This window comes from Amphibalanus amphitrite, unplaced genomic scaffold (genome assembly GCF_019059575.1).
Source record: "Amphibalanus amphitrite isolate SeventyFive unplaced genomic scaffold, NRLGWU_Aamphi_draft 001109F_arrow, whole genome shotgun sequence".
Taxonomy (NCBI): Eukaryota; Metazoa; Arthropoda; class Thecostraca; order Balanomorpha; family Balanidae; genus Amphibalanus; species Amphibalanus amphitrite.
The window spans coordinates 81553-106157 of NW_024882603.1; the positions used below are offsets into that span (position 1 = coordinate 81553).

At 53.0% G+C, this 24605-nt stretch overlaps 3 protein-coding genes across 4 annotated transcripts in view; 2 read left to right on the forward strand and 1 right to left on the reverse strand.

Moving 5' to 3' along the window:
• The window catches only part of LOC122370212 (papilin-like), a 49811-nt gene extending 37279 nt beyond the window's left edge, over window positions 1-12532 (forward strand). The window contains exons 8-24 of the mRNA XM_043345627.1: window positions 1556-1677; window positions 1973-2243; window positions 2524-2715; window positions 2860-3054; window positions 3265-3489; window positions 3915-4575; window positions 4793-5054; window positions 5235-5469; window positions 5912-6118; window positions 7608-7820; window positions 8026-8238; window positions 8391-8593; window positions 9623-9885; window positions 10046-10155; window positions 10442-10697; window positions 11054-11196; window positions 11600-12532. Of these exons, the coding sequence (XP_043201562.1) occupies window positions 1556-1677; window positions 1973-2243; window positions 2524-2715; window positions 2860-3054; window positions 3265-3489; window positions 3915-4575; window positions 4793-5054; window positions 5235-5469; window positions 5912-6118; window positions 7608-7820; window positions 8026-8238; window positions 8391-8593; window positions 9623-9885; window positions 10046-10155; window positions 10442-10697; window positions 11054-11196; window positions 11600-11913 (4085 nt within the window). The 3' untranslated portion in view covers window positions 11914-12532. The remainder of the gene's footprint in view (window positions 1-1555; window positions 1678-1972; window positions 2244-2523; window positions 2716-2859; window positions 3055-3264; window positions 3490-3914; window positions 4576-4792; window positions 5055-5234; window positions 5470-5911; window positions 6119-7607; window positions 7821-8025; window positions 8239-8390; window positions 8594-9622; window positions 9886-10045; window positions 10156-10441; window positions 10698-11053; window positions 11197-11599) is intronic.
• Window positions 12533-12762: 230 nt separating this feature from the next.
• LOC122370210 (endonuclease 8-like 1) lies at window positions 12763-18451 on the reverse strand. Its single transcript, XM_043345624.1, has 6 exons — window positions 18160-18451; window positions 15701-16070; window positions 15305-15556; window positions 14631-14949; window positions 14308-14410; window positions 12763-13728 (listed from the first exon to the last, which is right to left on the reverse strand). The coding sequence occupies exons 2-6, from the start codon at window positions 16027-16029 to the stop codon at window positions 13334-13336; spliced, it is 1398 nt and encodes a 465-aa protein (XP_043201559.1). The 5' UTR covers window positions 16030-16070; window positions 18160-18451; the 3' UTR covers window positions 12763-13333.
• On the forward strand, window positions 18325-23899 carry LOC122370211 (succinate dehydrogenase assembly factor 2, mitochondrial-like). 2 transcript variants are annotated; one of them, XM_043345625.1, is made up of 4 exons: window positions 18325-18567; window positions 20464-20690; window positions 22335-22498; window positions 23559-23899. In XM_043345625.1, exons 2-4 carry the CDS (start codon window positions 20482-20484, stop codon window positions 23690-23692), a joined length of 507 nt encoding a protein of 168 aa, XP_043201560.1. In that variant the 5' UTR covers window positions 18325-18567; window positions 20464-20481; the 3' UTR covers window positions 23693-23899. The 2 variants fall into 2 exon arrangements, with proteins under 2 accessions (XP_043201560.1, XP_043201561.1); XM_043345626.1 differs by lacking the exon at window positions 18325-18567 and adding an exon at window positions 18735-18805.
• The last annotated feature ends 706 nt before the right edge of the window (window positions 23900-24605 follow it).

Below are 24605 nucleotides of genomic sequence, written 5' to 3' on the forward strand. Positions count from 1 at the left end.
GACCCGTCTCCTGACGGTCACAGGGTGTGAGCTGGAGGAAGAAGAGCCTGCTGTGAATGATACATCTGTTTTAATCGGCTGAGGTGTACTTCTTTCCAGATGTCGACAACATTTGCACGCTTTCTTCAGCTTGCATGGACTGATTGTCTCATGGAATTCACAGTGGGACAGGAATGTCATCGACGGAAGCCGTGATGTTCACTAATGCATGCGGTGAAATGGAGGAGAAATCCGTTCACTCGTCATGTAACAGCCTGGCAATATGCATGTGTAAAGGACAAAGGTGCGGTATGCATGCACGGTAAGCCGGAGTTGTCGCAATAAGTTTCGATCTACACGGTCTCAACTTGAAGTGGGTGATGCTTATCGATGCTTATCCGCCTATCCGGCGCGGACAGGAAGGGCGATCTTTCAGCATTTTAATGAATGGCGACTCCCACAAAGCATGGCTTATTTACCGGTACTTAGCCACGATTTTGCCTTCTGACAGGCCCATGTTGCTTATAGAAAAGCTATTGTACGGCTATCGCGAGATTAAGCAGTATGGTTTTGTACTTTTACACTTCCGGTTATATCTCAGAAACTAATCAATCTACGATGAAGCCATTTTACACGATTATGGCCGGCTTGTGAACCAACAAGTCGATCGCATCTTCAACACATAAAAGCTTAACCCTCGCCAGGCGAGGGCCTTTTCCATAACACGGACGGTGAGGGGGGGGGGGGTTGGTTTGGTACGACCCCTCCTCTCGATTGGCTCCTATGGCACTTAGAAACGCCAAATTTACAGGGTAGGCGAATCCATAGGAGATCTCGCCCTTGTGAAAGTTTGGTGACTCTAAGTCAATATTTAGGTTTTTTTTTGGGGGGGGGTAAGAGTGCAAAGATTTTGCTAAAACATGTTTAAAGTTTTTCGCTTATAACTTTTTACCTAGTAAAGATAGAGCAAAAATAAAAGCACCAGTGAACTCAGGACGTCCGTGCGCATCGAATGATATACTTTGTTACCAATTTTAGTGACCTCTGGAATTCAGTTGTCGCTAAGCTAGTCCAATTTTCCCCTGACCTTGTACCAATATTTGTGACCTGGTGACCTGACCTGAAAAGACTGGGACTTCAAATTTTCAGGAAAGGTGCGAAAATATTGCCCCAGAGGGTATGCCAAATTCGGCGGCGCGGGGGGTTGCATCAGCCCCCCCCCCTCGTCGGGCGAGAGTTAAGACGACGAAGATACAGCCTGAAGTACACTAAATTTTCTAGGTGCAAAACCTACCGCTAAAACCCGCGAGACCTGTACATTTTCAGATATAAGCATGGTGCTGTTAAGAAGGTTTAAGCAGATCAATCTCGTCTTTATATCAAAAAGTTAACTGCTTGTAGTAGCATCTACCTTTAGTTTCAACGTTTCACCACCCACACCGTTTATTTCTGCCTTTATTTGAACGCCTAACCACTCAATTCTTCCGCTTGGCTTTGCTTTGCTTCGCTTCACCTCGCGTGGCGGCGCTCACCGAGATGACGTCATTTTGACGTCACGGCGCCCGTCTGTCGGCAGAGCGCGTGTGTCGTCTGGTGCCGGACCCGGGCCGATGTGACGCGCAGATCGACCGCTACTACTACGAACCGGACTCGGGCCGGTGTCGGCGACTCATCTACCGCGGCTGTCGCGGTAACGCGGTACGTATGTACACAGATTGATCCGGCCGCGGCAGTCTACAGCCTGCGCACGGACTCCTATTCTGGAAGGAGTTTGGTCAGTGATAGGAGTAGCCCAAGGGACCATTGCAACCTCACTAGTCGGCAATCAAAAGATCCATGAATGTTAACTGTTAAGTGAACTTATGTCAGCTCTGCTCTGGCACATTCTTTTTTTTTTAACTTTGAAATACATACTCGAAGTCAGATGGGTGCAGTCAGATTCACAAATGCACATTACATTCCGTTAACCAGCGCCGCTCTCCACCCGCTGCAGAACAACTTCCAGACGATGCGGGAGTGTATGAGCACGTGCCGCGGTGTGGGCCCGGAGAGCCCGGAGCCGGAGTCGGCCGTCGACTGCTCGGCGCCGCCGGTTCACCCGGACAGCCGGGCCTGCTCGGAGAGCATTGTGCGCTACTACTACAGCGTGGCGGATGGCCGGTGCGTGCGACTGCTGTACGGAGGCTGCGGCGCCACCGACAACAACTTCGCCACGCTGCGCGAGTGTGAGCGCAGCTGCCCGGCCGGCGCCGTCAACCAGACAGGTTAGTGGGGGATGGCCAGACAGGTCAGTGACAGAACTAGACAGGTTAGTATTACAGGAAGACAGGACAGGTCTATCTATGATGCTATCAGTGATTCAGCCTGTCAGGAATTCAGCCTGACAGATCAGCAGATATTCTCATCGCCCCCGTCGGTAAAAAGTCTAAAGGAAAACGCATGATAAGGCAGTCTGAACCTCAACTGTCGAGTCGCAATCCCAGTCTCGCCTGGTGACTGCCTGAGCCTGCTGTGACCGACTATGACTCTTCCCCTGCTCAACAGAGGTGTGTCTGGCGACCCCCGCCTCGCCCGGTAACTGCCTGGGCCTGCTGCGCCGCTACACCTACAACCCGGAGACGGGCACCTGTTCGGAGTTTGAGTACACGGGCTGTGGAGGCAACGACAACAACTTCTCCAGCCGACGCGAGTGTCTGGAGCTCTGCCGCGGCGTCACCGAACAGCAGGGCAACGGCGGTGAGCTACCAGCGACACTGGGCGGCCTGCAGCGAGCAGGAAGGAAGGGGCGGACTCAACAAAGCTGCACTTCTAAGCTTTCATTAGCCAGCTTTAAAGGCAGCTCAGCATCAGTTTGGCTGACGATCTTTCCCGTTCTTTCAGACATGTGCACAATGCCGATGGACGCCGGCCCGTGCTCGGGCGCTATCGACCGCTACTTCTACAATCCGTCGTCGGGCCGCTGTCAGCGGTTCACCTACGGCGGCTGCGAGGGCAACGCCAACAACTTCGCCTCGTTCGGCGAGTGTCTGGAGCGGTGCAGCGGCACGACGCCCACCGCGCCCTCTCCCGTGCCCAGTGAGTGAGAGCAGGGAGTGCCTGAAGAGGTGCAGTGGCACGGCGCAATTCCATGCACATGGAATGACCGGCTCAGTGACAACACCACTGACACCCCTCTGTACCCCGCCCGCAAGTGAGGCTGACAGCCTCTCTCCTGCCTACTGGTGGAGTGCGGGCCCCTGACACCCCTCCGCTGTCCCCTGACACCCCTCTGTCCCCTTTCCGCAGGTGAGGTCTGCCGGCAGCGCTCGCTGGTGGGCCCCTGCGCCGGCAGCGTGTTCCGCTACTACTTTGACCAGTTCGAGGGCCGCTGTCAGCAGTTCATCTACAGCGGGTGCGGCGGCAACGACAACAACTTCGAGACGCGCGCCGAGTGCGAGCTGTCGTGTCCGGCCGAGTCACCCGGCACGGAGCCGACCACCCCCGAGACGTCCACCGACCCGTCCACCGACGGTAAGACGTCCACCGACCCGTCCACAAACGGTAAGACGTCCACCGACCCGTCCACCGACGGTCAGTCGAGTCCGGGGCACAGGGGGCTCGGGTCGGGAGCGGCTGGGTGGGTGTAATGGATGGCTCGCTAGAAGTTTGATGCTGAGAGTCGTTACTTGGTTGGAATGGAGATAGAACGGCCGGACAATGCACCGGAGCAGAAAAAAGTCATCCGCAACGTCAGATGAAGTCAGCGCTTCTTAAGTTCGGATCTTTGTGTCGATTAAAGCATGAGCAAAAAGCCGTTTCTCTTCTAAATACAGAAATACTTAAATATTCAACATGTCTAGTCTATTGTCTATTCACGCACTTGAATGGATCTGGTTGATTTGATGATCAGCCTCGCAGATAGGCCTGACCCCATCTTATTCTCTGTCTGCCAGCAGAGGTGTGCTCCCTGCCGCCGGAAGTGGGGCCCTGTTTCGCCAGCATGCCGCGCTTCTACTATGACCCTGCCCGGGGCCAGTGCCGCTCCTTCACCTACGGCGGCTGCTCCGGCAACGCCAACAACTTCATCACGCTATCCGAGTGCAGCCGGCGCTGCGAGCCGGCCGCCGACCGTCCGGCGCGCTGTCTGGCGCCCGGCGCCGGCGCCTGCCGCGACAGCCCGCGCCGCGACCAGCGCGCCGTGCGCTCCTTCTACTTCGACCAGCGCGCGGCGCGCTGCCTGGCGCGGCCCGAGGGCGACTGCGGCGCGCGCAACAGCTTCCTGTCGGCGGCCGCCTGCCGGGACGAGTGCGCCGTGCCGTTCGCGGCGCGCGCCGTCTGCGAGCTGCCGGCGGAGCGGGGCGAGTGCGCCGGCCGCCAGCGGCGCTGGGCCTACGACCAGCGCGCCGGCCGCTGCCAGCCCTTCGAGTACGGCGGCTGCGGCGGCAACGCAAACAACTTCGCCACGCTGCGCGACTGCCTGAGCTCGTGCCGCGGCATGGCGCTGCAGGACGCCGGCGATGTGCCCGACACGTGCCTCGAGCCGCCCGCTGAGGACGACTTCTGCGAGCCGCGCCAGCGAACCCGGCCCCTCTGGACCTTCAACGCGCAGACGCTCAGGTGGGGCAGCGGGCGGCAGGTGTGCTTGACCTTGATGAAATCGCTGATGATACATAATCTGAGTTTGTTGGGCTTGCATCGCCTTCCGACCAAAACGGCCAAAGAACTCATACAGCCAGTGTCATTTCAGCAAATGAGTTGACGTCTGAGTCTCAATCAGAAACATAGAGGTACCCCGTCTTTTCTTCACAACTGCTCGTCGTTCCGTTCCCCACAGGTGTGAGTCGTTTGACTCTTACGGCTGCGAGGTGGGTCAGAACATGTACTCGAGCCGGTCAGAGTGTGAGCGCGCCTGTCGCGCCGAGCCGACCACACCGCGGCCCGAGGACCCGAGCTGCACCGTCGAGCCGCGGCCCATCTTCGACTGCGTACCCGGCGAGCGGCGCACGGTATACTTCTACGTGCCGAACCGGGACACGTGCCTCACACTGACCGACCGGGGCTGCCTCAGCGGCGGCAACAAGTATTCATCCAGAGAGGTGAGACGTCTGGAATCGGGATCCTGGCCACAACTCCCCAACCTCAGTTAGCTACCTGGAGAGTATGTTTAGAACTACAGCACTGATCGCTATATCCATTCTGACACGAGTCTGAAAGCTTTCTGGAATGCAAAAGGACCAAACCGGCGGGCTATTCTCACCCTGACACCCGTTTGGCAGGCCTGTATGCGAGCCTGTTCCGGCGGCGGCGGAGACAGCGGGGAGGGCGGACCGGCCACGGACGTCTGCCGTCTCCCGGTGCAGCCCGGCAGCGCCTGTAAGGCCCGCATGCGGCGCTGGGCGTTCAGCGCCGGCCGCTGCCAGCAGTTCTTCTACTCGGGCTGCGACGGCAACGGCAACAACTTCGAGACAGAGGAGGAGTGTCGCCAGATGTGCGGCGACGCCACCGAGCCCAGTGAGTGACGGAGGGGTCAGTCAAATAAAGCGCGCGTGCCGTGCGTTTCTAGCTCACGTTTGCTTGTGCATACCATAGCTGATTATTAACGGGTCACCAAAATGAGCTTGATACTGTCTGTCTGAAGAGCATCCCTGCTCGCATTCAATCGTGTTAAAAACCGAATCAGTACATCACTGCTCAATGTTTTAGAGCAGTCCTATGGTTTCTTCTGAGCTCCCACCATCTAACCTCTGAGCCCATCTGACCCCTGCAGGCCACCCCTGCAGTCGACATGACCCAGGAGTACTGCCTCCGTCCACCCTGTCAGACGCTCTGAGCTCCCCATCTGACCTCCAACTCACCCCTGTAGTTGACACCACCCCGGAGTACTGCCTCCGGCCGCCGCGGCGCCAGATCCCTGCCCTGAGCTTCCCAACTGACCCATGCACCACCCCTGCAGTCGACACCACCCCAGAGTACTGCCTCCGGCCGCCGCGGCGCCTGCTCGGCTGTCGGCCCAGTGCACGCACCGAACAGCGCTTCTACTTTAACCGGGAGCGCGGCACGTGCGATGTCTTCCTGTACGACGGCTGTGACAGCGGCGGCAACATGTTCACCAGCCGGCGCGCCTGCATGGCCGACTGCATGCCCAGTGGCAGCGGGGAGGGTGAGTGAAGGAAGATGTGGCCGTTTGTCGTTGAGGTCGGTCTGTCGATGGCCTGTCATCGGGTTGTCGCTAACATTTTGGGGGGCTTAACAATACGACATTTCAATGCAAAAAAGAGATATAATATCACAGGAATGGCAGTTCACTGTAAAAAATAAAACAACAACAACAACATAAAAACAACAATTAACCCGCGCCCCACTGGGGTCTGCGTATAACACGCCCTACTGGGGGGGGGGGGGGCTATTCATAGCCCCCCCTCCTAACTCCGAAACTACTGGGCCGATCGTCAAAATTCAAACATCGTCTGATAGCCCCGGAAAAACTGTCGAGCGAAACCTAATTTCATTGACCTCGAGGTCACCGATGACGTCACAGGTCAGGTCAAAGTAAAAATTATTAGCATTTTGGCTTGTTCACGTTTTGGGCTCTGGCCGCCGTCTTACAAGTCAAATCAGGCTCATTTTTGGATCACACACTCGGGAACAGATGCTCTAGTTACCCTGAGGGTACCAAACTTGTACTTTGATTTTCAGGTCAAGGTCAGGTCATCACAGGTCACGAAAATATTATATCATGCGTCGGTCACGTGACACATGTTTTATGGTCCATTTAGGTCAGAGATTTCGAATTTGATGTCGTCTGTGTCATTCGAGGTCATTTTGAGTTGAATTTAGCTTATGTTAGGTCACTTTCAGGTCAAAAAAGGTCAAATTTTGAAGTTAAAATTTTTCAACAAAAAAGGTGTCTATTGGATGCAATTTGAGCTCAGGAACACGATGGTGCTATTTATATTGGCGTACGATGTCAAATACGTGCTGAAAAATTGATTTGAAAAATTAATACCTAATTGTGATTTTTTTTGCAATAATGCGTAAAACTTGGCCATTTTTGAAGATATTTAGCTAAAACTTGCTAGAGTTAGTCATAATAATACGGTCTATCACATATATTCCGGTTTTTTCGAAAAGTCAATTTTTTTTTAAAAAAAAAACGTAAAAATATAAATTTTGGATATTATTATATTAAATTTTCAAAATTTTCAAAATTTTGAAAATCCGAGATAGCAGTTTGATAGCGCAGTCTATTCTGAGTCCACTCATGCAAAGAAATTGGATCTAGCTTAAAAACTGAGCTCTTGGGAGCGATTGCCGTGGTTCAATATTTTGCGTCGAAATCGGCCGAACATGACGTCACTCTGACGTCATTTCCGGCCGACCTATAGTAGGTACGAAGTTCAAATTTTGACACAAGGTGTCAAATTGATGCAGCCTAAGGTACTGAAAGTTTTGCGTCGATACGTCAAGCGGTTTGGAAGTTATTGCAGAAAAACGGGAGGGGGGGGGCTATAAATAGCCCCCCAGTGGGGCGCGGGTTAAGAACTTTTGGATAAAAATTGGCATATTTTTCTGTAACTGCCAACCGTGTAAAAGTGCCGCTCACTCTACAATTCTCCGTCAACCCCTCACCTTCGCTGTGTGTCTCACAGAGCCGGACACCGACGACCGTCCGCAGTTCTGCAATGAAGAGCCGGAGCGTCTGTCCAACTGCCGGCCGGGCAGGCGCCAGACCAAGTACTACTTCAGCCGCTCGGCCGACCGCTGTCTGTCCATGCAGTCGGTAGGCTGTGAGCGCACCACGCGCAACCTGTTCGACACGCGGGCCGGCTGCGAGCTGACCTGCGACCCGCGCGACCCGACAGGTGCGATATACCAGTGAAGGGAAACGGGTCATTGATGGGGATCGTAATAACCTCGATGGATCGACGTCAGCCTACCTGTTAGCCATGGCAATGCAAACTTAAAAAAAGATCCACAAATCTTTGTTTCTTATCAGCCGGTTTGAAACAAATCTGATAAGATAATTGAACCACTAATCGTGCCCTCTGACGGCCGGTCGTCCCGCAGAGACTCCGGACACGGGCGACACGCCGGCGTTCTGTCGCGCCGCGCCGGAGCCGATCCGCGGCTGTCGCGGCGGAGACCGGCAGGTCATGTACACCTACAGCGCGGCCGAGCAGCGGTGCAGCTCCTTCGTCACCTTCGGCTGCGACAGAGGCAGGAACATGTTCTCCACCGTGGCCGAGTGCGAGGAGCAGTGCGGCTCCAGCGGGAGACAAGGTAAGTGGGGGGCCCAGAGAGCTGGGGCGGAGCGGTTGGTGATGCTACACGATAGAGTATACTTGAAAATGCTGTCACATTTTGTGGCAAAGGTCACAAATTGCTGAAAAATGGCGTCGAGAAATCACAATTATGAACCAATCCCCCGGCAGACCCGTCTGTGTGCACGCTGCGCCCGGACGCCGGCCGCTGCACCCGGTTCGAGACGCGCTGGTACAGAGACCCCACCAGCAGCACCTGCGAGACGTTCCGCTACGGCGGCTGCGGCGGCAACGGCAACAACTTCGCCAGCCGCGCCGCCTGCCTGGAGCGCTGCGACACCGACCGCCGAGCCGAGAACGAGCTGTGCAACCAGGTGGGTGACCAGACAACCCACCGAGAACGACCTCTGCAACCAGGTGGGTCACCAGATCACCCGTCGAGAACATCTGCAACCAGGTGGGTGACGACGTGCCGAGAGACGGACAATCTGCCGAGAACGCGTTGTGTCACTAGGTGGGTGACCAGCAGCCCGGGACGGCCGTCCCAGGCGCACGGCTAGTAGACAAAAATGACTTCTTTGAAACGATGGAAAAGTAAAGAAATAATGAATGCCGACCATGAAACACCGATTTAGTGATGAGTTCCATCCGCTTTATGGCGAGAGCGAAGCTGTATCTCATTCCTACCCAATAGATGACAGCACGAATCAAAGCTTCGGAGGCAGACTGCCTGTAAGCGTGTGTAGTTTGTTCGAAAATCAATAGGTGGCAGCACAATAAAGCGCCGTGGAGGTAGACTGTGCCGGACAGCATCTAAAGTTTGTTCAGTGTCTACTAGATGGCAGCACATGTAAGTGCCTGTAAGGTAGACTGTGCCGGATAACGCATATATTTTGTTCGGCGTCTACTAGATGGCAGCACACGTTAGCGCCTGTAGGATAGACTGTGCCGGACAGCATCTGTAGTTTGTTCAGCGCCTACTAGATGGCAGCACATGTAAGTGCCTGCGAGGTGACGCTGGGGAGCACCTATAGTTTTCGCAGCGTCTACTAGATGGCAGCACATGTAACTGCCTGCGAGGTAGACTGCCGGACGGCATCTGTAGTATGTTCAGTGTTCACTAGATGGCAGCACATGTAAACGCCTGTGAGGTAGACTGTGCCGGGGAACACCTTAGTTCGTTCGGCGGCCAATGGATGACAGTGCACACAAAAGCCTAAGGATGGACTGTGCAGTAAGGCAAATAGTCTCGGTACGAATCGAATATGAATTCAGACCATCACCAACTGCAAAAACTATCAACGAATGTGCCGACCGTAGCGAACGCTGTACCCTCTCTCCCACCTGCTCACCGCCCCTATACCGACCGACAGTGCCGATGTAACCCTCTCCCCCGCCGGCAGCCGCCGGAGACGGGCGACCGTCCGTGCCGGCGCGAGGAGCAGCGCTACTATTGGGACACGGCCACGGGCGTGTGCCGCGCCTACCGCTACTCGGGCTGCGGCGCCACCGAGAACAACTTCCTGACGCTACGCCAGTGCACGGACACGTGCCGCCGGCGCGGCCACAGCCCGCCGGGGCCCTCCGTGCCCGAGCGCTGCCGGCAGGAGGCCGAACGCAAACCGTCCGACGCCGGCGGCTGCGGCGTCCAGAGCAAACGATACACGTGAGTGGCGCCGGCCGTCTGGACTGGGTTCAGGAAGGGCCGGGAGTAGGGCTAGATCAGGACCAGGGACGGGAAGGCAGTCAGAACGAGGAACGCCACAGGATGAGCATTGAGCACCCAGCAGCCCAGCAGGTGACATAAAATGTTATCTCTTTTACAGGTATTCCAGCAACCGGGGATTCTGCATTCCGTTCACGTACACTGGATGCGAGGAGACTGAAAACAACTTCATGACGCGAGCCGAGTGTCGAGAAACCTGCCAGCCCAAAGGTACTCGCATACCGAACAGTCATCATTCAGTGAGCTGTCCAGTGTTCAGCCGGCCGTTCATTCAGATTACTTCACAGACCCGCTATTTTCTTCGCCATTGAACTAAGTGGGTTCATGGTTGTTTATGCTCAGTATTGATCAATGAGCAACAAACAAAAATAGCGTGTCAGTTTATCATGAAAATCTAAACCTTTCCATCCAAATATTCACTCCTGACAATGCAGTATTTGCATGCCGTTGAAGTGCCCTACAGGTCCCAGCGCTGACCTCTCGCCGCCCCCCTCAGACCAGTGTCTGCTGGAGATCGACCCTGGCCGGCGGTGTGACGTGCGCCGTCCCATGGAGCGGTTCGCCTACGATCCGCTGCTGGGCGGCTGCCGCCGGTTCCGGTACGCAGGCTGTGGCGGTAACGAGAACAACTTTGTGACGGAGCGGGCGTGCCTGCTGAGCTGCGGCGTGGGCGCGGCCACAGACGCTCAGGAGGTGTGCCTGCTGCCGCCGGTCGAGGACGGCAGCGTCAACTGCGGCGTCCGAGAGGAGAGGTGAGACAAACGGCCGGAGGAGGGATGAGTCGGTGAGGGAGGAGCGGTGGGCTACACAGGGAGAGAGGTGAGGCAAACGGCGAGGAAAGGTGAGCCTGACCAGAAGGACAAGTGAGGGAGGAGATGTGAGTTAACCAGGGAGGAGAGGTGAGCCACACAGGGAGGAGAGTTAGTCATTACGGCTACTGCTGTGCCCACTAACCGGACAGGACGTTACTACTCTGTGTGGAGGGACTGCATTTCTTTCCGGCAAGATCGAACAAACAATGTTTTAAAGAAAATCCGCGAACCATCTATGACACATCGACCACCGACTAGCTCGACATCTCCACCTTAACCTCGTGATTCTTTCGCAGGTTCTTCTTCGACTCGGCGCTGGGCCGGTGCGTCTCCTTCACGTTCACCGGTTGCCTAGCAACGGCCAACAATTTCCTCAGCATGGCCGACTGCCAGGACCGCTGTCCGGAGGTGGACGCCCCGCCGTCCCCGGACGACAGAGGTGAGCAAAGCGAGTAGGATAACGATATCATAGAGCATAGACTGAATCCATACGCCTGCTGGGCGTATGGTAGCTGGGCGTTAGATAACTCATGGAATTCATGATCACCCAGCAATGGTGACTTGGTGAGATCAGAGAAGGCTTTGGTAGGTAGTCAGGGATGCAAAAGTGCATAGTCACTGGACGTGAGTATGTTACAAGCTGACATGGTTACGTGAATTCGTCACTCGGGTAGAGCGACCAGTCACCCCTTTCCCGGTCTATTTCGCGGCGAGAGCTCGGGTAGATCGACCACTCACCCCTTTCCCGGTCTATTTCGCGGTGAGAGCTAAACGTAGTTCTGTAGAGTATCTCCACCACTGCCCACAACCCAGTGCACCACTGACGTTCCCTGCGCCGACAGCGCTGTGCGCCCTGCCGCGGATGGCCGGCTCGTGTCTGTCGCGCGTGCTGCGCTACTACTACGACACCGAGGAGCGACGCTGTCGGCCCTTCATCTACACCGGCTGCGACGGCAACGCCAACAACTTCCTCGAGTTCCGCGACTGCACCAGCGCGTGCGACTCGCGCAGCCGCAGCCTCGAGCTCGGCGAGGCGCAGATGCTCTCCGAGCTCCGGCTCATCATGGACAAAATGGCGCCCGCAGAGCAAATGGCGCTGGTCAGCACCACAGAGGCTGAGGCCGAGGTCACCTCGGTCACCACGCTCGAGCCGTGAGCGGGATTGGGGAGGGTGCTGATGTTTAATGGCTGATGTCTGCCAAGAGACAAGTGGCGATCGTCCGGCCGAGCCCAACAGCGCGTTCGGCTCAAGTTCAGAAGGGCTGGAGCTCCACTGGCTCGCCCTTCAATCGTGCTTTGTATCATTTTGCTCATCGCGCTCCGCCAGCACGCCTTTGATGTGTTCATTAGTGGGCATGGACGAAGTTCCGTCGTCATAGCATTCCGACCATACTCACCAGTCACGACTCACAACTCACAAACGATGTCGTGGTATATCACGCTGCCTTTCATTCATTCAGCTTGGTAGGTACTCCGATGAGTAGCATGCATGCACGAGAACACACTGCATATCAACCGCAGTCGTGTTGATGCGAAACAACTCTTGTACATATTCTCATACGATCGCAACGATTTCTAGCAGATCACCCAACGTGTGTGCAAGTATCCCTCAGTATCTAAGTGGTGTGGAATGTTCATTAATTCATCACCCCTGTGTTAGTGGGGTGATTTACTCATCTGACGCTATGTGCAAGTGTTGTGTGCGGCTCGGGACAGATTCAGTACAGATATGTTCAGATGGCAGATAATTAATAAATGTACCTTATTGGCGTTCACTGATGGATTCAGTTGAAGGAACGACGGAAACATCCGCACAAAAAGCGTTTTTTATCTAAATATTGTTTTTATTAGAAAAGTACCATCATATCAAAATCACCGTAACTGCACATTGTAATATCACTAACAGGCTGCAAAAAAGCCCGGGTGTGACTAAAACTACTCGGCAGTCTAGATTATCTCGGTGTCTAAAAGACGATGAAATAGTAGATAAGAAAAAAAATGACAGAAAAACAAAGTATTACACTGAGCAGCGAGCGGCGCCGTAAAAGTTCTGAAGGCTGATGACACCAAATCGTATGAAATTTATGGCTATTGAGCAGAATGATTCCGTAGGCATCGACACATTTTACATGAGCACTCAACCTCAGCAATCGAAACCGCTCATTCAGGTTCATTCACACCGTACATGTTTTTTTTAGGGAAAATGGATTGAGAGAACTAACCCGGAACAAAATAATCAAATATATCTTTTTTGCATCATTGGCGCTTTTGCAGCGACGGATTATACGCACGAATAATTATAACCATTATTGACCAACGGTATCCAGAAAATGAAGGCCTATGGGATGATAATGCTGGGAAACACTTCACTATATTGTGTTCCACCTGAGCACAGGTGTTACAGGATGCCTATGAAACGTCTTTTGTACCTGTTCACGTTAAAAACACATAGATGACGCAATGAGCAAGCGTTTCAAAACACAATTACATGTGCGGTAAACGTACCACAATAAGGAGCAATCACTGACACTTTCTCTGCCTCGGGAATTCGGAACGATTTGTCGACGGAAGACAGACTACGTCTGCCTGGCAGCTGCCGATATCCTCTTGGACCTCCTCTGGCCTGGCGAAGGCCTCTCGGTCTTCTGAAGGACAGCGACCACAGCTGATCGCGACTTCGTACTCTTACCCGCACCTTTCCGTCCAGCGGCTTTGTTAGACGCGGTGGAAGTTTTTCGGCTTATTTCGTTTTTCACTTTAACTGTTCTCTCGGCGGACTCCTTCCCAGCCGTCCCTCGTGAACTGACCCGCCGGTCTGTGACAGCCTGGTCCTCCACAGGTTCAGCCTTGGTCCCTCTGCGGGGGGCCCGTTTGGCACGCTTCTCAGGCGGCGAGCTTCCTTCGTCGGAGCTCTCCGATTTCACGGATTGTTTATCTGCCTTTTTTGATGATTCGTGGCGCTGTTTTCTCGCTGTGAGTGCAAGAAGAAAATATATTGAATTCTAATAGTGCAGCTCTGTCCCAGAACAGTTACTCAGTGACGAAAAAAGAAAGGCAAATATACTATTTCGAAACGTGTTCTCATTGGGTTCAACAAGCTAAAATTGATGCAGTGTTAGTAGTAGAAGAAGTCTTTCAAAATAAATTATTTGCATTTTGCATGGCGTGTCAAATAATGTACAATTACACGCCACGAGTTTGGCGGTCATCCTGTTGCTGAACATTAGCGGCATTATTCCTGTAATTAAACCGTACTGGATTCCACGTTTGTTCATGATTCTATACGAGTCAATATATGAGAGTAGGTAGGTATTTTTGGGTAACTCTAATTGGGTAAGATGGCGAATGCGTGCCAACTGTCACACCAGACATATACGACCACATACCAGTGAGCTGCACTGCTGACTGGCCGGGCCGGGCTGTGACCGAGCTAACCTTCAGAGACCATCGGTCGCAGGCCCACGGGTGCTCTGATAGTGCCGCTCACCTTTAGTTACCGGGCACCGGGTGCCGGCAAACCAGACAGCCCTGCCCTAGTGGTCCCACTCACCTTTAGGGACCATTGGTCCCGGGCTGCCAGCGAACCAGACGGTCCTGCCCTGGTGGTCCACCAGGTTCTTCATCCCCGGCTGGTAGTAGCACTGCAGCCATTCCTGCGGCACGAGGGGCAACACCATGATCAGCGCCTCTATAAACTAGGCGAAAATAAAGGCGAAATGAGTCTGCTAGCATACAGGCAGGATTAAGTGATACTGCCTCAGCTGGTTGGGTGAGCCTTACTGTGTTACCGTTTGGGCCAACGTCTACATTTCACGACGTCTTCGCAAAACACAAAAGCAGTCACAAAGTCCTGCTCCCAATCGCGACACTCACCTCGAAGGCATCAACTTCTTCTTTTCCTTCATCTCCCTCCTCTTTGACTTCCTTGTTCAACCCGTTCTGTACCGCGCTCTCCCGTTTGACTTCCTTCTTCAGCCCGTTCTGCTCCACCCCCTCCTCCTTGACGCCGTCCCTCGGCAGCAGCTCGTGCAGCACGTCCAGCGGCACGTCGTACCGCCTGCCGCCGCCGAGGGCGACCACCTCGGCGGCCAGCTGGTGGCACATGTGCAGCAGGTCGCTGCGGCCCGGCTCCAGCCGCTCAGGCAGCGACGCCAGCAGGTCGCGGGCGCGAGCGAACGGCGCCACACCCAGCCTGCGGCACAGCGCGGGCCGACGGGGTCAGTGGGCGGCGGGGGAGCTGTGACAATCAGAGGGCAGCCCGGTAACACCGAGTGAGTGCATGACGAATCTGGTTAGAGTGAAAAGCTGATAATGGGCAATATTGACAGTGTACATAACTGTGTAACGAAGAGCAAGAATATTTTTCATAATCATTAGCATTATTTCTCAACATCGATGAAAAAAACGAAAAACAGCGGACTCGCCTCTCAGTAGACAGCCTCACCAAAACCTAAAATTCACTTTCACATTGTTCCAAGCAGCTCACCATCCAGACAACCCACCCGCCCCACCTGTACAGTTCATCGTCCACAGCCCACCATTCCCACCTGTGCAGTGCCTCTGCGCGCAGGTAGTTGCCCACGCCGTTGAAGTAGCGCTGGTCCAGCATCACCTCGCAGATGGGCTTGCTGAACGGACTGGCCTCCAGACTGGCCAGCACGTGCGCGCGGAACAGGTCACGCTCCTGGAGGATGCACGGGCCGCGGTTGTCCGACCAGTCCGAGGTCGGCGTCCACCGGCCGAAGCCGCGCATGTCCACGAAACTGAGAGTGCACGCCGGCTCTCCGACCGCGGTGAAACTGCGGGAGTCGTGACCAGTCGTCAGGACAGCGTCACTTGAATGCATACGCTATCTTTTTAACAGTGCAACATGACCTACACAGCATTAGTAAATCCATAACGATGTTTCGACGGATATCAATCTTAACATTAACACAACTCACCAAACTTTGGCGTGTTTCGGGAGCTCGTCGGTCCGAGTGAATTTGAAGCACCCGGTCATCCCGAAGTTGAAGCGGATGCTCCACTCCTCGGGCCGGTACTTGCTCGTCTCGGGAAGGTCCAGCGGCTTGATGGCCAGCATCAGCTCCTTCCCTCGCGACCAGGAGGTGATCGTGTACCGGGCGGCGGCGCCCAGCCGGGAGTTCAGGTCGTCCAGCCTCGGAGCACGGTTGGCCGGCAGCCTCTCCAGGATCTTCCCCGCGAACTGCCGAGCGTCTCCGACTTTCTTCACAAACCGTGAGGACAAGTGAAGTTCAGGTCCCTCGGGCATGGTTCAAACGAGGTCTGGATTGATGCTCCTAGGACGTGAAACTGAAACAACAGCGATGCCAGTCAGCTTACATTACGAACTTTACGGAAACTTATTCGGCAAAATACCGTCAATAATAGCCATATTCATTATTCAACGCATTTTGTGAGTTAACCGCTCAACTACATAGCCCAAATTCCAGTCGCAATAACGCGGAGGTTAAGACGATGATACCTACTCCACCACTAGATGTTACAGGCGCGAAACATGGTCACGGCGAGAGCTTATCATACCGGAGTGTGTGGATGGTATCGCTTAGTGCCGTTAAAAGGTAAATATTGTACCGATAATACCCATGAAAAGAGTTCAAAGTGGGATAGCATGTTCATGGCGCCATTTGTAGCCAGCCGTGGTTAGTGTGACACAAGGGCTCACAGCTGCCAACTCAACCATTTGTACGAAGTACTGAACCGGTTTCGAAATTTCTTAACTAATTATTCAAAATGGCCGAGATGGGATTTAAATTGTACCTTCCTTGGTTTACGTGCCACACTTACGGCAAATGGTCAGAGCCGACCGCCATCACATGATTAATGACCTCTCTAGACCGCCTAGACTGGCTTGAGGTCCTCTCGGGTCGGTATGAGTTCCCCAAAATCACCGTGGCACACTCAGACTTGTGCGAAACTTTGATCGTCGGGACACGCCACGGGCCTGTTAATCTGAGATATTGCCTCGACGAGAGAATGTCGAGCAACCCAGGGCTGCATTCTACTGTCTTACCAAGTGTGCTGAATGAAGGGTCTTTCGAGACCGACTTCACAAGATATTCAGACTGGCATGGGGCCCTCAGGTACTGATGTGTGCTCCTCAAATCAACTATACCTCCTCTAGGATGGTGAGGTGAGGCACCTACCTTCAGAGGCCAGTGTGTGCTCCAGAGCTCAGTGCAAGACCCCAGAAGCTGACATGTTTCTCTCTAAAGCAAGGACAGTACTATGAGCCAGCAAAGGCCATCAGAAGCTGGCGTGGGCCCCAAGCAATCTGTGTGGGCCATGGGACCCCTGGCATTCTGAAACAATCACATGAGGTTCCCTTAGCCCCTGAAAGGTTGGCATGGAACCATTGGGCATCAGGAGCTGAAATGATCCCCTATAGTCCTCATGAGGCCTGAGAACAGGCCTCCATTGGACTCTAAACCCTAATGCCCAAAGGCACTTTAAGGATGGAGTGAACTGTGAAGTCCTTTTAGGTAACCAAAAACTGGTGTGACTGTGAGACTCTTGGATGACAGACTGGGACATTAAAGGCTAACATGAAGCCCTTAACCTAGTCAATAACAAAAAGGTCCCAAAACACAGAGGAGGCTAAAAGGAACTAGTATCAACTGTCAGGCCCTCAGAAGGTAGCATAGGACTTTGGGAGGAATCTGAGAGCATGGTGAGAGCCCTTAAAATGCTAATGTGGGGCAATGAAAGGTTGGTTTGGCCCCCAACTCCAGAAGTCCAGTGAGACCTTAGTGAAACTGAAGGGCTTGCAGGAGCTGGTGCACAACTATCATGGGTTGATGTGGACTAGTTGACTGAGTGACATAACACTCTCAAGTCTCAGGTCAAGCTTGATCTTCAGGTCTTGGAACCCAGTGTGAGCCGTCACTCCGCAGAGGCATTGCAGCACACAGCACCCTTAAAGATACCCATGATAGGTTTCAGTCAGTTGGTTTGTAGTTACCTACTGGATCATGTTACTGCTAAGTACCATTACTACGGGGTGTTCACAGGCACCGCACACTGCTGCGTGCAGTGTTTGCAGTGTGCCCAGCAGGCGTGGGGGTGTGGCCAGTCCTGACCGGCCACAGCGGCCCTGTGCAGTGACGGAAGGCTGACGTAGGGACGCAGTGGGCGGAGCTTGGAGGCTGTGTAGTGGTGTGTACGGTCGGACCTCACACAGGGCACATGAACAGCCCTGACTGGATAAAGATTATATGATGTTTACAACCTCCTTTGCCTTGACACAATTCAAAAGACCGTTTTCATTGTAACAGCTTAGGTAGGTAGGTAGGTAGCTATCTGTCTCAGCTTGATCAATATATATATTTGTATGCTCATCGTACAACCAGAACAAAAATAGCTACAGTACCGTAGTCTTTACCTGTATGGAAAACTGCCAATCAGACACCTGACTGGAGATGATAACACAGGAGATCAAGATGAATTTCCATTACATAACAACAGCCCACGCGTGCAAGTTACATAATGTGCAGGACATTTATGACGAACTTGTTTCAAATGATTTGTTTGTTAGTTTATTTACTTTGTAAATTGCTAGGCAACTCGCTACTTTTCCGAATATCGAAGCTGATTGCTAGGCAACGCGCTTTTCGAAAGAAGCACAAATTCATCACTTCCTGCTTTCGAACAAAAATGCGATATGCGGAACTTTGTTTTGGGTCTGAGATCATTACGTAATGTCAATGTATTGTTCTTCTATCGTGTAGAAGAGGTCTGCTGAACGAAAATAGCCTTGACTCTTGATTATCGTTATATTTATATTTGAGAGGTAGGTACCGAGGCAGAGTTTCATTAGAACAACTGTAGAGCATTGAGCTTCTATTGCTTATTTTGCATTTTTTGATGCTTAATTTATGCATTGATATTTGACAAAGTAGAATTTAAATGGCATGCCTACAGCTGAGGTTTTCTGCCAATTCAACTTTAAATTGAAAATTAATTCAGCTTTTCTACAGGTTGTCTTATAGCCTGTCCCGTAGCTCAGTTGGTAGAGCTCTGGATTCCTGGTAATACAAATAGGAGCGCTGGTCGGAGTCGCTCCAGCACTCAGTTACCACAGCCAGTTGAAGTCAGTTGAGTGGGACAGGCAGTGTCCTGCTTGGATGAGCACATTAAACTTAAGCAACTTAATTCTCCTGTTACCCAGGGTGCTGTCCGTCGTTCGGTCACAGTTTTTTATCAGCAGCCTGTGGGCATACTGCTATTTCTTTGCTCCTCATTGGTCTAATTCACATCTCTTCATTTGACCAATGAGAGGCCAAGAAGTGTCATCAATAACTTCCCTATATGGGAAAAACTGAAGGCATGCTGATAAAATCAGTGGCTGAACAGAGTCCGAATTGGATGGTAGAATTGGGGTCTATGTAACAAGCTCTGTTTAGTGTGGGCTAGTCGATTCTCCATTCCAAAGATTCTAGCTTGATTTATTAAAAAAATCAATTATTTTATTTGAGCAGGGACTAGTTAATACTAGCTGCCTGAAGCTTTTGCATTGAGGTACTCCCAGGCCCCCAAATTTTGCCAATAGGTAATCCAAAGAAGTAACAACTGATGTGGAAATTGATAGTGGCTGGCTCAATTGGTTCCTGTATGTTTTCATATCAACTGCAATTTCTTCAAGTGGTATATTAAACTTTTCTGTGACTTTATAAATGATAAATGCCAGTTAACCCTCGCATGTGTAGGGGGGGTCGGATGGACCCCCCCCATGGTTTTTCGCGAATAACTCGCGTAAAAAGCGGCCGATCGCGACGAAACTTTCAGTGCCCTCGCATTGATCAATTTTACACCTACCATGAAAATTTCATGACCCTGACCCAAATGACCTTTGACCTGTGACCTCTTTTCCGAGACCATGTTTGGCCGGAATCGCGATTTGGCGTACGTCGGCTCGCATTAGCCGCGCGTTTGCAAGCTTTTCGTGGTTTCAAACGTTCAAACATGTGATTTGATGTTGCTCCCATGCATTAGGGTGGGTGTCAAGGTCACCTGAAGGTCAGGTCAGGTCATTGACCTTTGGTGACCTCGGGTGACCTCAGTTCACTTTTTCGAGTTTTACATGTTTCTAGGCTAGTTTTTGGAGCTGAATTCGAATTTAGCAGCCATTTGAACATTTACGAAGTAGTTTTGGTGCCTTCGTAACATGTTACGAAGCTGTCAGAGGCGGTTGACACGTATACTACGAATACCCGTCACGACGCCTACTGGTTGACCTGACCTGACCTGACCCGACTTGGTCTAAATGCTTAAAGACATCATCTGTGATCAAAACTAACACGATATTCGTGATCAGCACCCCGAAAAACCCCTTAGCAGCCACACTTTACGACTTTCTAATAGGTCCCGATTTTCCCGACTTTGGGTCATTGACCTGACCTGGAAGGTCAACCAATGACCTAGGACCTTAAAATTGGGTATCATCGGCTTCCTCTCGTCACGGGCAACACGCTCGTTTTTCCGCGAAGCTCTAGCTCGATCAGGGGCCAAACGGCAAGGGGGGGGTCCAACCGACCCCCCCCCCCTACACATTAGAAGCTGGAAAACGCCGCACACATGCGAGGGTTAAAATGCCAAAAATGCTTAAACAAATAATTATCAGAGGTCAATATGGGTCATTCCACCCTGCTGACCTCACCTGTCACCACTTTCATGTGTACATTTACAGGCTGTCAGTCTGTGAGCAATGTCTCTGAGCTGGAGGTGTGCCGTGACCCTGGGCCGTCTGGTGCCTGCTGCCCGCCCAGCCGTGCTGGTACCGTCGATGCGCTGCTCCTCGACGTCGACCCCGGGCGGCTCCGACTCCGGCCTGTATGAACCTGAGGGCATCAAGGAGCCGTGGATCCCCGAGTACCAGCCGAGGGCGGACGAGCACACGGAGACCAAACGTTCCAGGTGGGTGTGACACAGAGACCAAATGCTCCAGGTGGGTGTGACACGGAAACCAAACGCTCCAGGTGGGTGTGACACGGAGACCAAACGCTCCAGGTGGGTGTGACACGGAGACCAAACGCTCCAGATGGGTGTGACACGGAGACCAAACGCTCCAGGTGGGTGTGACACGGAGACTAAACGCTCCAGATGGGTGTGACACGGAGACCAAACGCTCCAGGTGGGTGCGACACGGAGACCAAACGCTCCACGTGTAGAGACGTAGCAACTAAGGGCCAGGCTCCGTCCGGCCCAAATGGCCGGTGACCTGGGCCCTGGCCCCCACTTTTCAGTGACTTTCAACTCAATAATCTGTGATTTCTGTTCCAAACAACTCTCCCCTCCCAAATCAAGGGAAAGTATGGTGAAGCAAACTCTGTTTGTTTTCCCGCCTAAACTCCCACTCCTGGCTCCCGCGCTGTTACGGCGCACAAGAGTACGGTGCTACGGACACGGTTGCGGCTAAGAAGTCCGGCAGTGACGTTTTTGACAAGGTAAATAGCGAAGTAAAGCTGTACCTTACACTGGTAAAACTATACCTAAACGTTCCAGTCTCCATGCTGCCACGTCCGAGCGGCAGGTCCGGCTTAACGCATCAATGGTGTGAACCAGCCACCGTACTCGCGCTGATGAGCCAGAGCTAGACACGGACGCCAAGCCGGTTCTTTGCTGCAAACGGTCGACGTCGCTCTTTCTGTAGGGTGTGACTCTGCAAGGAGGGAGGTCTGGTGGCGGCGCCCCTGCAGGAGCGCTAGGTTCTTCCTAGAGCGGGAACGGTGATTGGATAGGTTGCTGGATCGGTTCCGATTGGGGCAGAGCTGTCCAAAGAAATCAATCCGTTGTCTGTGCACTAGTACACATAATTGTCGATGTCTTATGATCTGCTTTCTAGTCATGCGTCTCCCAGTCAAATATTGTAGACAGGGATCTCCCTATTTTCCGCTTTCTTGCGTTTATTCGATTTTTTTTAGAAACTGTTTTACTTTTACGGAAGCATTTTTTTAATTGTTTTACTTTTACGGAAGTTAGCGGCCGAAATTCAATGAGAAAATGGATTTTGGGGATGGATGAGGTTTCGACCTCAGAAGTTCGCGGCTGTACCCGGTGGGTGTAACTCTGGCACCGAGAGCAAACGGTCAGCTCGCAGAGTACACGGAAAGCCAATATGGTCCAAATGAGTGGGCACACAGCGACCAGATGGCCCTCGTCAGGCTGCGGTCTGAAATTTATCACCGCAGGTAAAAATAAAGAAAAATCGTGGGTGGCGCACGACAAATTCCTTGATATGTGGCAACTGGAAGTCGATAAAGCGTCATCACGCCGTGCCGGCATATCTGCTGTGGATCAGCGACAAAAAAAAAACCGTCACTAACCTCCTGCATACTTTGATACACGCTTCTCTAGCACTGGTTTGATGCCGTCGCTGTCGTATTCACTCAGTGGATCTAAGCTGACCTCGGCGATATGCATTGGACCGACTGATCCAGGCTTCTGGGTCAGTCGTCTTGTCACCAGGTCTCCCGTTATCGAAACTGCTGTGTTCCTTTGTAATATAGGTATGTAACCTTGGCTGTGCCAGTCTCCTCACCAGTCTCCCCTTCACTGCAGGCTGCTGTACCAGTCTCGGAAGCGCGGTATGCTGGAGAACGGCCTGGTACTGAGCACCTTCGCCAGCCGCTACCTGGCCGGCATGACCGAGACGCAGCTGGACGCCTACGACAAGCTCATCAACCAGCCGTCCAACGACTGGGACATCTACTACTGGGCCACCGGTGAGAACCCTAGTATCTTACCCAATGGCTGGTGAGAACCCCTGCCGTCCAACGACTGGGACGTATTCTACTGGGCCACCGGTGAGAACCCTACCTACCACCGACTGGTGAGAACCCCAGCCGTCCAACGACTAGGACATATTCTGCTATTGGGCTACGCGAATGGTGAGAAACCCAGCCCTGTACCAAATGACGGGTGAGAACCCAAACTCCAGACCTCCGCGTGATCCCGACGCTGGGCCCGATGTCGCCATCTACAGTACCTGTAATGCGTTAAACTTTCGCTAAAAAATGCAATCGGTGAGCCGGGCGCGGGTAAGGCTGGTCGGTGGGTCATTTGCAACAAGCACTGCCTTGCGTGGCACTCTGACCCTAAGCCACCCACTCATCCGTCCGGACAAAATTTCAGCAAATGATCTTTCCAGCGACTGGCGAGAGCCCCAACCCTTCAGCGACTAAGATACTAATGAGGAACTGGTGAGAATTGAAGCCGTCCATCCAGCAAGGCTCGATGTCGAACTTTCACCCGGGGCCAAATATATTCCTGTTCATCGATTCATATTTTTATCGTGCCTGCAAAAATTGAAGAGTTGACCTTAAACCCCGAAAGACTATTTGCGGTTATCTATCTAGTTTGTGATCGTGTTTTGGCGATTGGTCATGTTAGCACCACCAGACGTGTCAGCTGTGTGAAGTTGAGTGTCTTCCCCTGAGCTCTACGTCCGGTGTCTGTTGTCTGTCTTCTGGTCTCCGCTGCCGTTTGGTGTTTATTGTCTGCCGTCTGGTGTCTGGTTTCTGCTGTTTGGGGTCTGCTGTCTGGTTTCCACCGTCTGCTTTTTGGTGTCTGTCGTCAGGTGTCTGGTGTCTGTCGTCTGGTGTCTGTCGTCTGGTGTCTGTCGTCTGGTGTCTGGTGTCTGCTGTCTGCGCGGCAGGTGGCAGATTGACTCAGGTGCTACCCCCACACGACCCATCCATGCTTAATCGCGTGTCGTTCTTCAGACACGTGTGCCGCCTCCCCTCGGTCTCTAACACGTGCGCCTCTCCCCCCCCCCTCCGGCAGGCGTCCGAGAAACCCCGGCCGAGTTTGACGGCGAGATCATGACCCTGCTGAAGGAGTTCATCAAGAACAAGGACAGGGAGAGCCGGATAGCCCAGCCGGACCTCTACGAAAAGTTCGAGGACAAGGCGCAGTGAGAGAAAAGTCGAATGAGCTAAGTTAAGTTGATGAGGTGTGGACTGTGTACGAGGGTCTGCTGTTTAGGTTCAAGGTGCTTCGAGCTCGCGTCAATGTATACATGGTACAAGTCTTAGCTACGAGCTCGTATGTGAACTATTTCTTTGTGACTTATCACATATTTACATTGTATGGAGTGAACGAAACAAATAAAATATCGTATTATCCGGAGTCGTATTAAGGGAAAGTGATTGATGATCTCTAAGCTTGGTACGAGATTGGCTGATCATTTGGCCCAATCAACTATTCCTGCCGCGAGCAGCCGCCATTTTGTTGGCATTAGGTGACTGACGCAGCCGTTAGCTCAGTATCAGGTCGCTGGCCCAGCCGTTAGGTCAGTATTGCGTCGCTGGCTCACTCGTCATTAGGTTGGTATTAGGCTGCTGACCGAGCTGTTATTAGGTCAAATGGGTCAGCCCGTGGCGACCTGTGTCAGTGAGCCGGGCCGCGGGCAGCCGCCGCTGGGCCCACATTAGTATCGATGTCGCCCTTGTTACGTGATGGTGACGGAGGGCTGACCAGGTGTCATTAGAACCAAGCCGGGTGACGGACGGCATAATGTATTGATTCAGCACACACGGCTGTGGGCCGCCACTGATTGAAATGGGCGTTGGTTAATGGTTGCGGTAATTTCCCATGAAAGAAGTGTACCTCTCAGCTACACTGGACGATCTGTAAACCCACAGTTCCGTGTTGTTATTTTATCGCATGCTTGCACCTTTCTGGCCCTCCCCTAATCGATTCTCCGTCGGCGGGGCAGCCCGGCCGCCCTGTCGGTGGGGTAGGGTACGGCCCGGCCGCCCCACCAGCCGGCAGTGTTCGGCCGTGGCCGCGCGCCGGCGGCCGTCCCCGGAATGGGTCCGCAGACGCTCT